General features: G+C 41.6%; 2 protein-coding genes across 3 annotated transcripts in view; both read left to right on the top strand.

The window, feature by feature from the left end:
* Positions 1-201: 201 nt before the first annotated feature.
* Tmem35a (transmembrane protein 35A) lies at positions 202-12,296 on the top strand. Its single transcript, XM_020152256.2, has 2 exons — positions 202-468; positions 10,669-12,296. The coding sequence occupies exons 1-2, from the start codon at positions 349-351 to the stop codon at positions 11,050-11,052; spliced, it is 504 nt and encodes a 167-aa protein (XP_020007845.1). The 5' UTR covers positions 202-348; the 3' UTR covers positions 11,053-12,296.
* Positions 12,297-14,303: 2,007 nt separating this feature from the next.
* The window catches only part of Cenpi (centromere protein I), a 57,476-nt gene continuing 55,655 nt past the window's right edge, over positions 14,304-16,124 (top strand). The window contains exons 1-2 of one of the 2 annotated variants that reach the window (XM_074062627.1): positions 14,304-14,543; positions 15,812-16,028. In XM_074062627.1, coding sequence (XP_073918728.1) covers positions 15,821-16,028 — 208 coding nt within the window. In that variant the 5' untranslated portion in view covers positions 14,304-14,543; positions 15,812-15,820. The remainder of the gene's footprint in view (positions 14,544-15,811; positions 16,029-16,124) is intronic. The other variant, XM_074062628.1, reaches the window with a different exon arrangement.

Genomic DNA, 16,124 nt, shown 5'->3' with positions numbered 1-16,124 from the left:
TCATTCCAGGGGCGGCTCAGCGGCTGAGCTCCAGGCACAAGCTGCCTTAGTTCTTCATTTAAGACTTGAAATTCCCGCCTCAGTTTAGAGCTTCGTTTAACTTGCAGACTGTCTTTTTGGCCTGGGATGCGCAAGCGTAGGGCATTAGGACCCAGCGATTGTTGTAGTGAGAGTGCTTGAATCTCGATCTCTCAATTTTTCTCTCCAGCTCCCTCCTCTCCCTTTGTCATTCTAGCTGCCTGCTGCCTCCGCAGCGTCCTTCTAGCTCTGTCTGTGCTAACTGCCTGCACCTTAGTCAGCCGGCTGCGCAAAGCACGAGGATTAGTTGGGACCTGCCTTGGTGACCCCATGGCATCCCCCAGGACCGTAACTATCGTGGCCCTATCAGTGGCCTTGGGACTCTTCTTTGTTTTCATGGGGACTATCAAGTTGACCCCCAGGCTCAGCAAGGATGCCTACAGTGAGATGGTAAGTGAAGTAAACGGGTGATGAGGAGCGCACCCCCGTGGGATTGCGAGTACCTCCCCCCTTCTTTCTTTCTCCGTCTCCGGTCCCATTCCCTTAACCTCCACCCCCACCCCGGACCCTCCCTTCTCTCCAACAACTTTGCTGCTGGGAAGGAGCAGCTGGCCAAGAGCGATTTCACGATTTCATTTGTGGGCTATGCCGGCAGCAACTGTTTTGGAGCCACTGAATGCCAGTTGGGGGAGGGGCTGCCCAGAGAGGACCCCCAGCCCCAAGTAAACCAGAAAGCTGAGACCTGCATAGCACAGGTCACTGGCAGGAGCCCTTTCCTCTTCCCAGCACACACCCAAAGTCCGGGCCACCAGTCTTCTCAAGTCTGAGTCCTTTCCTTGGAGCTAAGAGTTTAGCAAACTGGAGAGTTTATTTTAGGGAGGAACAAAGGAAGAAGAGTGGAAGAGCTGGGGAGAATGGGCTACTAAGACCAGCAATTTGTAGGGGCTGGCTAGGTATTCCTCATCCCAGGTGCAGAGCCTGTAGTATTCCTCTAGCCGCCTGTGTAGAATCTGGACCTTGAAGACAAAGCAGTCTTGGCCCAAATAAAGGTCACTGAGCTCCTGCTTCTGTCCCTTCCCTCGAGGGAGAGGCGAATGTTTTGTTTTATTTTGTTTTATGTGTAGGCTAACCTACAATATCAGCAAAGCCTGCCCTTTCTCTTCTGCAAAACGTTTACTCTGCAATCCCCACCTTGCCTCCCTCCTGCCAGGGCCAGGCCCTCTGCAGGTTTTCCCCTCTGCAGAGTTGGAATCACCAAAGGTGACTGGCCGAAACAGCTCTGCAACCTGGGGGCTGGGCTGCTTTCCTCAGTTGGGTGTGATGAGGACTTGCTCTTATGTTGAGGAGTACTAGGAGATGGCAAGGGATGTTTCCAGCACTTTCGGTCTCTCGCCTCTCTTTCTGTCACTTTACCTCCTCATTTCCCTGCCCCAGCTAAAGGGAATCTGCTTCTTGAAACCTTTGCCAGACTGCTAGTAATGGGAGGGAGCACGTTACTGGGCTGTGAAGGTCAACAAGGAAATGAACCTAGGAGAGGAACCTAAGGGAAAGAGAAAAGAGGCAAGAGGGACTCCCTGTTAGGGCTGAGGTAGGGAGGAATTAATTGCTCTCCTAGAGCCCACTGCAGAGCTTCCCAGGACCCCTCAACGTGAGGATGAAGACTGGCAAATTGTAGATGGTTGGAAAATATTTGCAGGCAGCTCTGGCAAGAGCTTTCCATTTCTTCCTTCCCACCCTGGGGTCGGGGAAGGTGGCTGGGACACAAGGGCTTAGGTCTAGCTCCAGTGGCAACTCCTAACGTGTTTCTCCTTTCCCTTTTCCTCCTCCCAGCATGTTTGACCAGATGGAATTGAAATCAGGTCAAAATAAGTGTCCAAGGCAGCCTGCATCGGGAAAGGGGGTAGGATGAAGGTAGCCAAAGCCACCAAAGGGCTTGAAGAGGTTGGAATAGAGGAAAAGGGTGGAGGGGAAATACCACTATGTTTTTATCTTGTCTGTAGTAGTTTAGTGTTGGATTACAAATAAATGGGTGTGTTCTTGCTTTACTTTTCATATGTACATGTATTAATGTATTCGTGTGTATGTGTGCATGATAGGTATTTTTAAGCTTTCCCTTTCCTTAGGGTCATAATACCCTTCTTCTCTATACTCCCTACCCTCCAGAGCTTGCTCAGCTGCTTTAGAGGCCCCCAAGCTGCACCCCAAGTGCAGTGTTAGGCTCTGCAGGCAATCCAACTAAGATGGAGTCACCGGGAAGCTTCCCACCAGCTTGGCAGGAACTCATGAGGAGGACCAGCCACAAATGGAATTTAGAGTAGATTCCTCCTAGGGAGTAGAGCTGTCTGTTGTAGCCTAATGAAAGAAAAAAGAAACACACATGAAGATTTCATATCATGCACAGGGGCATATTTAAATAGTTCTAATCTAATAGAACAGGGCAGAACCCGTGTGTGGTCATAATGCACACACATACTTCTGTGCTTCTGTGCTGAGGGGCATCTGGATGGGATGGAAAAACTGTCTAACTGGGAGGGAGATGTCACCCTGGTATGAAGCTTGAAGAGGATTTTCACCCTGCTGCCTTCCAGGGTCCCCTTCTGCATTGATCATCAGACCATAAGCTAGAGATGACTTTCTGGCATAGGGCCCACCTGCATAGTACCTAGGCTTGGTCCAGCTTTATTCTTGAGCCCATTGGAAATAGGGGCAGGAGCCATTTCAGTTCTGGTGCAAAGAAGGTGCTCGAAATATATTTGTGGAATGGATGGGTGAATGAATGACTCACTGTAGCATTGCCTTGGCTAGTCACCATCGTTCAGATTTTTCTGGTTTGTTCTTGATGATGCAGTTCAAGAGTTATTTCTTAGAAGGGGCAACATGCCCTAAGAGCCCCAATGCTAGATCAGATGGATGATTATCTTAGATTTTCTATTTTCCATTTAGGAGTGATTCATCTGCATTGATGGTGTTAATTATGTTTGGGCTGCAGTAGCATTCTTATAAGAACTCAAAGAGTTGTTTTAAGAGTATTTGTTGTTTAAAGCATTTCTATAGGTAGGTATCTTAATGATAGATAAACTGAAGCACAAGAGTTTAGTGACTTATGACCATAGGGTAAGCTGTTGCTGGAACAGAGAGTAGAAGCCAAGTCTATAGCTCAGTACTCCCAGTAGATACATCATTAACGGTTAAAACTACTGGGTTTTTTGGATGCCACAACCTATAACTAATTCTTGAAACTACCTGGCATATTTTTACTCCTTTTGTACCAGTTTAACTCCCTAGTCTATATTTTGGGGTTTTGTTTTACTTTGGAACCAGTTTTTCAAATTTAGATTTTTTTTTTTTTTGCTTTTCTATTTTTTCTTGTTCTAAAACTACCTGCATTATGCTTTGGTGTTATCCTTTCCATGAAGAATCACTGCTGAAAGCTAAGTAAATCACTATGAACTTTTCTCCTGTCTCTGCTAGAGAAACCAGAATGTTAGTGGAAAGAGTACAGGCTTTAGATTCCTAAAGTCTTGGGTTTGAGTCCTGGCACTCCTGGTGTCTCTGTTTCTCGTAATTTCTACTTCAGAAGGTTGTAAATATTGACTGAGATGGCATATGAAATTGTCTGGGACAGTGCTTGTCCCATAGTAGGTGTTTCAAGAAACACTTTTGGTGAGGTGATGATGGTAATTGATTCTATTTTATGTAGTGGTTTCTACCTAATTTGAATGGTCAATTTAAGGGATTGAAATCAATTATTTAGAGGAACAAGATGCTATTTTTATGTGACCCCCATGTACAGACCTTTATGCAATCAGATATTGAAAAATCTACTTACACAGTGGATTCCATGCAGAATTTGCAGATGAATTTCTGCATAGTCCATTCTGTATGTGTTGTCTCATACCTCCTCCAGAGTAAGCAATTATGATTGTGGAGAACTCTAGATTTCAAGTGAACCTAACACAATTGGCCACTCCCTTGATGAAATGCCTTCATTAGTTCACTTGAATTGGGAGATAGCACTTACAGGTGCTGCTAAGCAGTTTCCTGTGCAGTGACTGAGAACATAAATTTATATTCAGTTTTTTTGTAGCAGTGGTACAAAAGCATAGGAGGCCACATATGGGATGGTAAGAAAACAACAAAATCCTGACACAAAGAAGCCAAAAGATTTTGGCCCTGAGGATGACAGGACAAGTCTAATTTTTTGCATTCCCTCATAGTGAAAGTTTATTGATTTGATTGGTTTAGTTACCTATAGTTGAATGCCTTCCTGTTTGTTTTAACCCTGGGGAAACACTACCAACATGTTTGGGCAGTTTAATATTCACAGGCAATCTTTTTATGTTTCCAATCACTACCATTAATTGTTTTCTAAGTAGGTACTAAGGTAGTAACTCACTGATGCTGTACACTGACTTGTCAGAGGAGGTCCAGTGTATTTATTCCCTTAGAGAGGAAACAGACCCTGAGATGAAAAGACCTTGCTTAGGTCACACAGCCAGCCATCACAAGCTAAGCTACACTTTGAAGCCATGTCAGGGAGCTTGGAGACCCAGAATGGCCAACAGCTGAATTTGTTTCAGAGCAGCTTTGACTAGCAGTAGAAGCCTGACTAAGATGCAATGGGGAAGGGTCCCCTTTGGTTAGTAGGACCAGGTTTGCCAGTGTTCTCTTCAGAAGGGCATTAAATGACAATGGAAGGTGGAGTTGCTTAAAAGATGTTTATCATTCATATGGATATTTGGCAATTAAACATGGGATGAGTTTATTACATTTAGTCAATGTTCTATGATTCATCAGTGGCTTTTTTTTCCCTTAAGAGATTTAGGAAATCCATACATGAGTCAGCAAATTTTGCAACACTTATGTAGGCTTTATGGTCTAAGATAGCAACCAGGCTGAGATTTTTAGCCAAAATATATTTTTGTCAGTGTCCCTCTTTTGCCTTCTTTCTTGCTTGTTTTTTTTATTACATGGTACTAGGGATTGAACTCAGGAAGACTTGCACTCTACCACTTGAGCCATGCCCCCAGTCCTTGTCAGTACTCTCTTCTGCTTTCATAGGATTTTTCTCTATAAGTTTTATTGAAGTAAAACACATATACTGAAACATGTACATAATTGTACAGCTCAAGAAAATTTCAGAATATTCCACTATAAGAATCACACATGACCAGTACCCCAGCAACCTTCCTTCATGCCCTTTCAAGTTACTACCCTCCCAGGGATATTCACTGTCCTGACTTCTAACAACATAAGTTAGTTTTATCCATTTTTAAACTTTAAATAAGTATATAATACAGTACATTAGCCCGATTATTTATTTTCTTTCACCAAATTGGCATAAGTGAACTATAGAGGATCGAACCACTTATACTGTCTTCCCATTTTGTCTTGTTAGCTGACTTAGGTTGGTTATAAATTGTAATCAAAGATGAGTATCATTTGACAGATTTGAGCTGTTCAACTTTAATGTCATTAATATGAGATCACGGCCCCTGGGGTATTATGAAGAATAAATGACAAAAAGAAAAAAGGTATAACTGAAGAAAAGCACCATATGCTTTTGACTCATGTCTGAATCATATGTCCTCATACCACACAAATGGGCTTGCTTAATTCATTGAAATTATTAAAATAATTACTGTGGCTTACAAAGGTATGAATTCTAATTGTGTGGTTAATTAATGATAAAGTGTGTGTGTGTGTGTATGCACGCACGCCCATAAGAGAGAAAGAGAGGGATCCTCAGTTGATGGTATGGCACTATGATTTTTTGACTAAATCTTCAAAATGCTCATTTAATTTTCAAAAGGAGAAACTGAGGTAATCAACTACCTAGTAATTTTCTCTGGGTAATTTAGGGGCACAACTAAAATTGGAATTTAGCTCATTTAAAGAGTATCAGGGGGCTGAGGACATGACTCAAGTGGTAGAGCACCTGCCTCACAAGCGTGAAGCCCTGAGTTCAAACCCCAGTACCACCAAAAAAAAAGTACCAGACAGATGTGGTGGTGCATGCCTGTAATCCTAGTTGTAGGGAGATGGAGGCAGGGGGATCAAGTTTGAAGCCAGCCTGGGCTACAAAGCAAGACCCTGTCACAAAACAACAAAACATAACATAATAAAATACCGGGTCTGGTATTGCTGGATGATTGCCTTTGATGGAAGGATTTGAAACTTTTGACTAAACCCTTCTCTTTCCTGCTTCTTTCCCCTGTAAGGAAACTATGGTTTCAGGGTCTGCATCATTTCAATAGAAAGAAAACAGACCCAACAAAGTGAATTGTGAGAGCCATTTGGGAAAGCGAATCCATCAACTCTATTCTTACTATCAATACAATTAAAGTCTTTAGAGACCTAGTTACCATAGGCTCAAGACATGACCCTTCTGTTGTTAGAAGTAAGGTGGCCTGGACCAAGTGTTAATAATCGGGCTGTCAATAGTAGGATTCTTTTGATGTCTCTACTTCACAAGAGAAAGAATAAAGGGCTTCCTATAATGTCAAGACCCAACCAAGCTTAGACTCATCTCTAACAATGTACACATTCCCTCTTTGGTGTCCTGGAGAATAGATCCTATCTGTACCCAATCAGCTTTGAACTAAAGATTTGATGAAATGGCTTATCCCCATTCAGTCTCCTCTTGAGAAAAGAAGAAAGAGTCAACAGCTGCATAAAAATATCCACAGCTGCAGTTTAAGAGGTTATCTAAACAACTGAAAAAGGAATATGGAGTTACACCAAATTGAGAGAAAAAAGATCATGGAACTCATAGAAATTTGACCTGGAATTTGATCCTAGGCTACAGAATAAAATCTATAGTATAGATAAGAGTGTATTCTTTGGGGGGAGGGAGGATAAGGGAGAGCAGTGGAGGGGTGCATTCAACTATGAAATATTTGATATATTGTAAGAACATTTTTGTAAATGCCACAATGTACCCCCAGCACAACAATAAAAAAAAGTCCATTGTTGAATGGTGAGTGGCTAGCCCTAGGCCAAAAAAAAGGAGTTTCCAGAAGCCACTCAGCAAGAATTTGGAAACTGGCTCTGAAAAAGTGACAGAAACTCATCTTGTCTCCTGTGATCATCACTGAGCTCACACTTAAGATTTAGGAATTGCCCCCTTGAGAAACTTTGTGTTGCTAATTACAAATGATCCTTGCTTACAAGTGTTAAGGAAGTCTCTTGGGTCTACGTTTCTTTCCTTAATGTCCCCCCTGCTATCATCATCAGAGTGCAGAGGAGAGTGCAGAGGAGGTGTGTATCTAGGTTAAATAGTGAGAGGAAAGGAGCAGCTTCTCACCACCTGTAACTCTCAGCTCAGCTCTGTTCCACATGGGTTTCACTAGGTTCTGCCTACTGTTCAGCCTCTCTCCTAATTTCTTTCTGAAAAATCCCTGATCTGACCTGAAGTGAGAGAGGAAATAAAAACAACTAATGTTTAGCATGCTCAGCAATAGGCTATGGACCAGCATGAGGTGAGATTTTAAATAAAGTCAGTCTTTGGCCTGGCATGGTGGCATACACCTATAATCCCAGCACTTGGGAGGCTGAGGCAGGAGGGTCATGAGTTCAAGGCCAGCCTGAACTACATAGTAAGACTGTGTCTCAAAAATCCAAAATCAAACCCCCCAAAAATAGTGTCTGACAGAGATAGGATTAGGAAGAATTAGGTGAGCCAAGGTCAAGTGAGTGAAATCAGGCTGGCTTTATTTAATATTTTGATGTTTTGTTACATCATGGATATTATTTATCTTCATTAATGTTTTTGGTGCCTTGTGGCAAGTAGCCTCACTTACTTCACCATAGTTCACCCTGTTCAAGAAAATGAGACTCAGAGAGGTCAAATCATTTGCTCATGGATCTCCAACTAGATGATGGCAGAGCTGGGATCTGAAGCCAAGTCTTTTTTGGATCTAAACCGTCAAGTCTTTCAACAGTCCTCATAAAGGATTATCTTGTGCCACTCACAATAATTAACCCATGAAATAGGGGTGCATTCACTTTTCCAGAACTGAGAGAAATGTCTTAATATTTGTTCCAAATCTAGAGTATGTGAACACTGTTTAAGAGCCAGATGCTTCTTAGAGGTCAAGTTGGCTTTCTGCCTGATTCTTATAATATAGTCTGTCCCCTAGTGCCTGGGGGTGGGGTGAAGATTGGTTTTAGGACCTCTCACTGAGGATACCAAAATCCCTGGATGCTCAAGTGTCTTGTATAAAATGGCATAGTATTTACATATTATTTATGTGTATCCTCCCACATAGGACTTCTAATACCTAATACACTGGAGGTGTGGCTCAAGTGATAGTATGTCTGCTTTGCAGGTATGAAGCCCCAAGTTCAAATCCCAGTCCCACACAAACAAAGAATACCTAATACAATGAAAATGCTATGTAAATAGTTTTTATTTGTATTGTTTGAGAGCTGGGGATGTGGCTCAAGGCCCTGAGTTCAAACCCAAGTACCACCAAAAAGAATTAAGTTTGGGCTACATAGTGAGACTCTGTTTCCAAAAATCAAGTTCAGTGGTGAAACATTTGCATAGCACACACAAGGTCCTGGCTTCAATCCCCAACACCCCAAAATAATTCTACTCCCAATTTTCTGTCACCTTCTAAGGAGATTTAACCTCTCTCTCTAATGTGCCTCTACTGTGCCTAGTAACTTTAGGCAGCACTGATAGCACTTTATTGTACTTATGCATTTACATATCTACTCTTTCCCTTACGAGCTTCAAGCTTCAAGAAAGCAGGGTACTTTGCATGATTCATATCTGCTCCAGAGTACTTAGTGCAATGCCTATCACAAGAAGACACTTAATAATTACTGAATCAATAAATGAATTCTGTTTTTTTGTTTTTGGTATTTTGAGACAGGTTCTAACTATATAGCACAGGGTGTCCTTGAACTCCAAGTGCTGAGATCACAGGTGTGCACCACCACACCTGGCACAGTGAATGGATTCTTAATGAAAAAAAAAATCCATAAGCCAACACAATAAGACACTTGAAATCTCATCAATTTACTCCCAAGTGAGGATCAGGCCAATCTAAGTAGTGAGAAGTATGTAAGGTCAATATAATTCTATACTTTGTAATATATCTAGCAACTCCCTCATCTGTCCTATGATGTCTTCCTTTGGGCTACTGTTGGATCTTAGAGAGACATCTATTAAATACTATTAACCAGGGTGCTTTATAATGTTGTTTAGCACTTTTTTTGGTAATACTGGGGGTTTAAACTCAGGGCCTCATGCTTGCTAGGCAGGCGCTCTACCACTTGAGCCACTCTGCTAATCCTATAATGTTACATATCTTGTAGGACTGAGAGCTCTTTGATACTGTCTTAGTCATCTCTCTATCTCCAATTCATAACCCATAGTAGGAGCTTAATAAATATTTATTGAATTAAACTTAATGAACTTGAAGTAGGCTAGCCAAAGTATTGTCTTATAAGGTCTGAAGTTTATCTCAATGAACATTGGAATAGATTCATCTTGCTACATTTAAAAGGTATATAATGGGCTAACATTTGCATATATTTTAATTTTTCTATTTGCTCAGCATTTTTGTAGATTCTACAAAAATGTAAATTCCATCTCAGTTCTTTTTTGAAATATCATAGATTGCAAATTAGGGAAGGTCAAATTAATGAGTATTAACAATACTGTGCCTTCCCTTGCTTCGTTTTATTTAGTATACATATTTGGACAAAGCAGGTACTAGAAAAAGTGGATATGGATAACATGTACCAGTTTTTATGGATCCAATGAGTTTTAAGTCCTTTTTTTTTTGTGGTACTGGGGTTTGAACTCAGGGCCTACACCTTGAGCCACTCCACCAGCCCTTTTTTGTGATAGGTGTTTTTTTCCAAGATTGGGTCTCCCAAACTATTTGCCTGGGGCTGGCTCTGAAACTGATCCTCCTGATTTCTGTCTCCTGAGTAGCTAGGAGTACAGGCGTGAGCCACCGGCACCTGGCTGAATTTTAAGTTCTTAGTGTTTATAATTTAGAGCCAGAAACTTAATAAAAAAAACTATGAATCCCAGTTCTCTGCCTTATTACTGTTGTTTGCTTATCTTACTCCATTCAGAGTACTATAGTGAAATATAAACTGGTAGCTTATAAACAGAAATTTATTTCTCACAGATCTGGAGGCTGGGAAGGCCAAGGTCAAGGTGCCAGCAAGATTTGTTGTCTGATGGCCCTCCTCTTTCTAGTTCATAGATGGTGCTTTCTAGCTGTGTCAAATAGTGGAAAGAGCAAAGCAGCTCTCTGGGACCACTTTCATAAAGGCACCAATTTCATTCATGAGGGTGCCACCCTATGGTTTAATCATTTCCCAAAGGCCCTACCAACTAGCAGCATTGCCCTTGAGGTTAGGATTTCAACCACTTAAAATTCTGAGGGACACAAACATTCAAACCATCACAGTGCTACCACTAAGTTTTAAATCACAGAAATTCTTGATTTTTTTTTTAAATCTTAATTACAAGGCTTTTATTTAGGGGACAAAGTGAAAAATGGAATACCCTTGTGTAGTGTGAAAAGGGAAGGAGGCTGCTGCTTGTGTGTGTGTGTGTTTTCGTTCTGATGTTAAGATCATGGTTAATGCAGTGATTTCCTTATGGTATTCCCACTCTAGAAACGTGCTTACAAGAGCTATGTCCGAGCCCTCCCTCTGCTGAAGAAAATGGGCATCAATTCCATTCTCCTCCGAAAAAGTATTGGTGCCCTTGAAGTTGCCTGTGGCATCGTCATGACCCTTGTGCCTGGGCGTCCCAAAGATGTGGCCAACTTCTTCCTGCTCTTGCTGGTGTTGGCCGTGCTCTTCTTTCACCAGCTGGTTGGCGATCCTCTCAAACGCTACGCCCATGCTCTGGTGTTTGGGATCCTGCTCACCTGCCGCCTGCTGATTGCCCGTAAGCCTGAAGACCGGTCTTCTGAGAAGAAGCCCTTGCCAGGCAGTGCTGAGGAGCAACCATCCTTATATGAGAAGGCCCCACAGGGCAAAGTGAAGGTGTCATAAGAATGTGGAAGTGCAAAAAGTGGACCTTCCAGGCAGTTGCCTCCATGACACCCAGGAAGATGTCTGTGTGTGTTTTTCATTTGATTTATTTATCTTGGGGAAAAGAGAAACATATAATCTGCAAAGTTAATCGGCTTGTGTCCATCTATACCCTAAAATGATCTCCTCACATTGACATTTAAATGTGTACTACCTTTAATCACTTTGGAGCAACGCTCACATCTTGCTGCATGTACATGTATACGGCTACTATTGAAGTGTATTTGTGAGAAGGACTCCAGCAAGCATGTGACTGTGAGATTATGTGTGGGAAAATGTATTTAATTATTGTGTGTGTGTGTTTGTGTGTACACACACATGTGTGGAGAAGGCTCTGATCTTGAACTAATCCTGCACAGGTATCCTTCCCTTTGTACATTGATTCCAGCAAAGGTACACTAAAATAAACCTCCTAGAAAGAGAATTCTACTTCTCATATAAAACAAGTGACTTATTCCCATGTGGGGAGGGATTCCTCTCTACATTAAGCTGGAAACTTAAACTCACCACTTTAGGAAAAGAATTACTTTAATTTAAAGCATAGGGTCATATGTAAAATTAATTAGCCTCTACTTCAACAGTTGTTTAAGTTCTAAAAACTTCATATTGAGTTTAATTAAAACAAGGGATATATGCAGCCAACAGTATAGTTCTTTGAGTGATAAAATAGGAAGTTTCACTTTGCCTTTGCCTGAGCCCAACCTACTAAGCTCTTTTGCTAACAGGTTGAAACTGAAGCAGTAACCTTGTTACTGGACATCTTCTGGTTTTCTTAAGCCCAAAGCTGCCTCACTTGCACTATTCTCAGTAGTCATCTAGGATTTGACAGTTGCTCCACTGTTGCAGCTGAGGGACTGGTCCTGTTACAAGTCTGAATCCCAAACACCAATCTGAAATGTCACAGAGTTGCTGTATCCAGTGTTTCCCTGCCAAATAGATCCTGTTCCTACTGATTCTTTCGCTGAACTTTGCTAAGGTACACAAAGTCCAAATCACCCCAAGTTGTCTCTTCTACACCTCTTTATCATTCCAGTAGGTGGAGTTTAGCTAGGGGAAGGACATTTGACATGGGTTAGTTGGACTGAGCAGTATGGAAATCTGCTTTCTTCATCACATACTGCTGTTTCTCCTTGTTAAATGTGCTTTGATGGTTTTAAAATTATTGTGCCGGGGATGGTGAAAGGGGTTGGGGGGGTTGTATGTGGGGAGAGTACTTATTGTATTTTCTTCAGTGTCATTGTTCTTGGTAATTGATACCTCTCTCTTATTTCTCTCATTCTTTCAAAATAAAGATTTTTGAAATTTGGAGGAAACTGTCTAGATTTATACTGAAAATTTGGAAAGAAAGGGTCATATGAAAGGACTTAGGCTTCTTCTTCTTCTTCTTTTTTTTTTTTTGGTAGTGGGGTTTGAACTCCAGGCCTTACACTTGTTAGGCAGGCACCCTGCCATTTGAGTCATTCTGCCAGTCTTGTTTATGTGTTAGGTATTTTCAAGAATAGGGTCTCCCAACCTATTTTTCTGGGCCTGGCTTCTGTGATGTGAGTCACTGGTGCCCAGCTCGTTATTTATTTTGTGGTACCAGGGTTTGAAATTGGGGCCTACACCTTGAACCACTACATCAGCCCTTTTTTGTAATGTTTTTTTTTTTCCAAGATAGGGTCTCTCAAACTGTTTTCCCAGGTTGGCTTCTAACTGTGATCCTTCTAATCCCTGCCTTCTGAGTAACTAGGATTACAGGAGTGAGCCATCAGGTGCCCGGCTTTTTTTTTTTTTTTTGACAGTATTGTTCTGTAGCCCAGAGTGGTCTGGAAATTATAATAGTTCTGCCCCAGCACTCACAAGTGTTGGCATTACAGGCAAGCACCACCACACCTGGCTCAGGCTCTTTTTCTTTTAAGTCTGGATGAAGAAGGAGAAGAAAAGGGGAGTATAGTATAATCATTTAATATACTAATAAACTTGCCAATTTATTTTAAGTTCCCTCACACTTATTTTGATGCTATTACATAAGACAGAAAGCCATAGAGTTAGGATCCTTAATACAATCTTCAAGTTGGAAGTTTTATAAGTGATTCCAAGAGAAAGTAGAAGAATTTTTCAGAGAAAAGTGAGGGTTTATTAAGTAAATCTGATCCACTATCTTTCACTACAGTGTATCTGTCCACAAAGTGGCACAAGTTGAACTGCTACTAATTTGTTATTTAAGGCAAAATTTAATCACTTGAAGTGCTATTTCATCTACGAAAAGAAGGGTGTTGAAGCCTTTTAAGTCTTCCAATTTATGTTTCTTTGAGTCAACAAAACAACTAAAAGCATGAGAAATGGCTTGGAAAATTTACAATCTTACTGTACAAAGAAGAGCAGCATCAGAAAAATTGAATAGTCTGTTTTCATGCATGATTAAAAAAAACTACTCTGAAAATCATATAAATACATGGTAGTCATTTCTGTTGCTGTCCTCAAATACATCAACTTAATCTTTATATTTCTCTAAGATTGAAAATTTTACCTCTACAATTTTGCCTCAATTTTATAGTTGTGTTTTGGCCTTTCCTCTCTTATCCTGGTTCAATAAGAGATTAAATTAGGACCAAGAACAGATCTCAGACAAGTAAGCTCTGGTGGTTGTTTTAGTCAGATTCTTTAAGGTCAATTGATTCTTCAAGGTTAGGAACATTTACGTGTTGACAGATGGCCACCTTCAAGGTGGCTCAAAATCTGACTCAAAATAGATTTCTAGAAAACCTTGGAGATTATCTATACCCATTCTCAGTAAGTAGAGGGCAGATCCAGCAGTTCTTTCCTCTCATCCCCTGGCTTCGCAGGAATGCGACAGATTCAGCCTTGAAGAAAGCCGACTTTATTGTGAAGTTCGCGGTTTCATTTTTTTTTTTCTACAAGTTCCCGACATGTGGGATCAATCTGGGCAAAATGAATAACTATAATTCATCATATGAACTTCAAGAATCGAGACACTAGTTGTCCTTGTTTTACCCAAAATGACAGATCCAAACATTAGAACTGCGAGAACGCCAGCCAATCATCTGACTCCAGCAGCAACGGCCCTTTAGCGGCACGCCCCAGGCTAGGTAGGTGAGGCAAGCTGCTTTCAGTAATTTGGTATGCGTCACTGTCCGCGCGCGCACCACCTCCCGCCATAGAGCTGTACTCCAACCAATCAGATTTCACCTGAGCTCGTCGCTCCGCCCAGCCGCCGCTGAGAAAGCGCATGCGCGAGGTGGGGCCCGCGCCTTTGAATCCAGAAGGCGCCTTCTGGATTCCGGAGGTTGTGGTGTCAAATAGGGTGTCTTGGTAAGGTTCTTTTAAAACACTGCGTAGAATAAGGACCTCTGAGATCGAAGGGAATATCTGGACCTCTGCGTGTGGGATTACCCTACAAAGGATAGCTGCAATTGAGTTTTTCCTCAGGCCAAGAATCTACCTAATGAGTAAGTCTTTGCCAATTTAGCTCCTGGCTGGGGCAGGCTGTGAAAGTGATCCTTGGGAAGTGCTGTTCATCCGGATGGGGTCAGAAGCTCCTCCTTGTCCTTCTCTCCTTGATCTGTAGGAAACAATCCATAACTGGAACCTCCTGCTGGGTTGGACATACATAATTACTCTTCTGTTCTGGCCTCATCTAGGGAGATGGGGTAGAGTATCATTCTGAGCATTCCCTATGTTTTTCCCATTTGAAGCCAAAACCTTACAAGCCATCCTTGGTTCCCTCTTTGTTTTTACTACATCCAATTCCTTGATTGTAGCCTGCCCAGTCTCCTTCCAAAACATTATCATGAGTCCAGTCATTTCCCATCTCTACATAGCTACACCTTAGTTATAGTGTAAGACTAGTCATTTGTCTTCTGGACTTCTGCAAGAGCCTCTTAAGTGGTCTCTTGTCCTTCTTGAACCCCTAATATTCTAGATTCCACATTGCCAATAAAAAGCTCTTAATACACAGATCAGACAGTATAGCTCCCTGCTGTCCCCCTACCCTCCGTCATGTGGTTTCCCATGTCACTGAAAATCCAAACTCCTTACTCCTGGCCTGCATGACCAATATGATCTCCTGGCTACCTTTCTGACTTCATGTCTCTAGTCTTTACCTCATGAATTCCACTCCCTCCACACTGGTGTTGCTGTTGTTTCTTTAATACACAAACTCTTTCTTGCTTTAAGATCATAGTATGTCTTCCTTTCCCCTCCCCATGTCAAGTAACCTTGTGCTTGGCATAAAGATGATGTTCAGTAGTTATTTATTGAATGCATGAATTAATAAATGGGTAGTATTTCTGCCCTGAGAATGCTTAGCGTGGCCACCAGTTTGGCTTTTAACATAGTACTGAAAAAGTGGGGAGTATAAAGATTAAAAGCTAAACCAAGGAAGGGTGGAGAAAACAGGAGTGGAGAAAGAAATTTTGAATTTATGAGATGGATTGGTTTTGGACTCACTTAGGTGATGTAGCCATTCTAAGAGGGATTTATGTTGCTTAGAGCTCAGCTGGTAAATGTCACCTTGACAAGTTGTTACTCTATTTCAAGGACTTTCTGAAAAAGTTAACCTATGGGCTTTGTTTCTTGGATTGTTGTCAGTTTATCTGTTGCATGCTTGTTGTATGCTAGGTACTACATGGGAACACAGGCATATATAGTCTCTGTCTTTGTGGGGCAAAAAGAGGGTGTTTGCTCATTAACGATAATGACACTTGTTTCTGTATAGAACACAGTGATGTCACCTCAAAAGAGAGCTAAGACTTTCCAGGCAGGAAACAGAAGTAGTAATAGTTGTCAGACTAATCTCTCAGCCTGGAAAGTAAAACAGAAATCAAGCAACTCAAAGAACATCTTGAAAGAAAGCAATCCAGTGGAAGATTATGAACATGCTAATGACCAAGTTGAAGATGCGCTGCAGATAGCAGTGGGATACTTTGAGAAAGGTAAAGGCAGATTGTTTTCCTTGTGAAAGTCTTATTTCTATAAAAATATTACAGCCCTCAAAGCCGGGCATGGTGGTACACATCTGTAATCCCAGC

The sequence above is a fragment of the Castor canadensis genome, chromosome X, assembly GCF_047511655.1.
Source record: "Castor canadensis chromosome X, mCasCan1.hap1v2, whole genome shotgun sequence".
NCBI classification, from domain to species: Eukaryota; Metazoa; Chordata; class Mammalia; order Rodentia; family Castoridae; genus Castor; species Castor canadensis.
This window is presented reverse-complemented; position numbering and strand designations above follow the sequence as displayed.

Excerpts from the sequence above, each read along its gene's own strand:
- Tmem35a (XM_020152256.2), top strand. The coding sequence starts at position 349 with ATGGCATCCCCCAGGACCGTAACTATCGTGGCCCTATCAGTGGCCTTG. Across the intron at positions 469-10,668 it reads AGGATGCCTACAGTGAGATG|AAACGTGCTTACAAGAGCTA; the intron begins GTAAGTGAAGTA and ends TTCCCACTCTAG.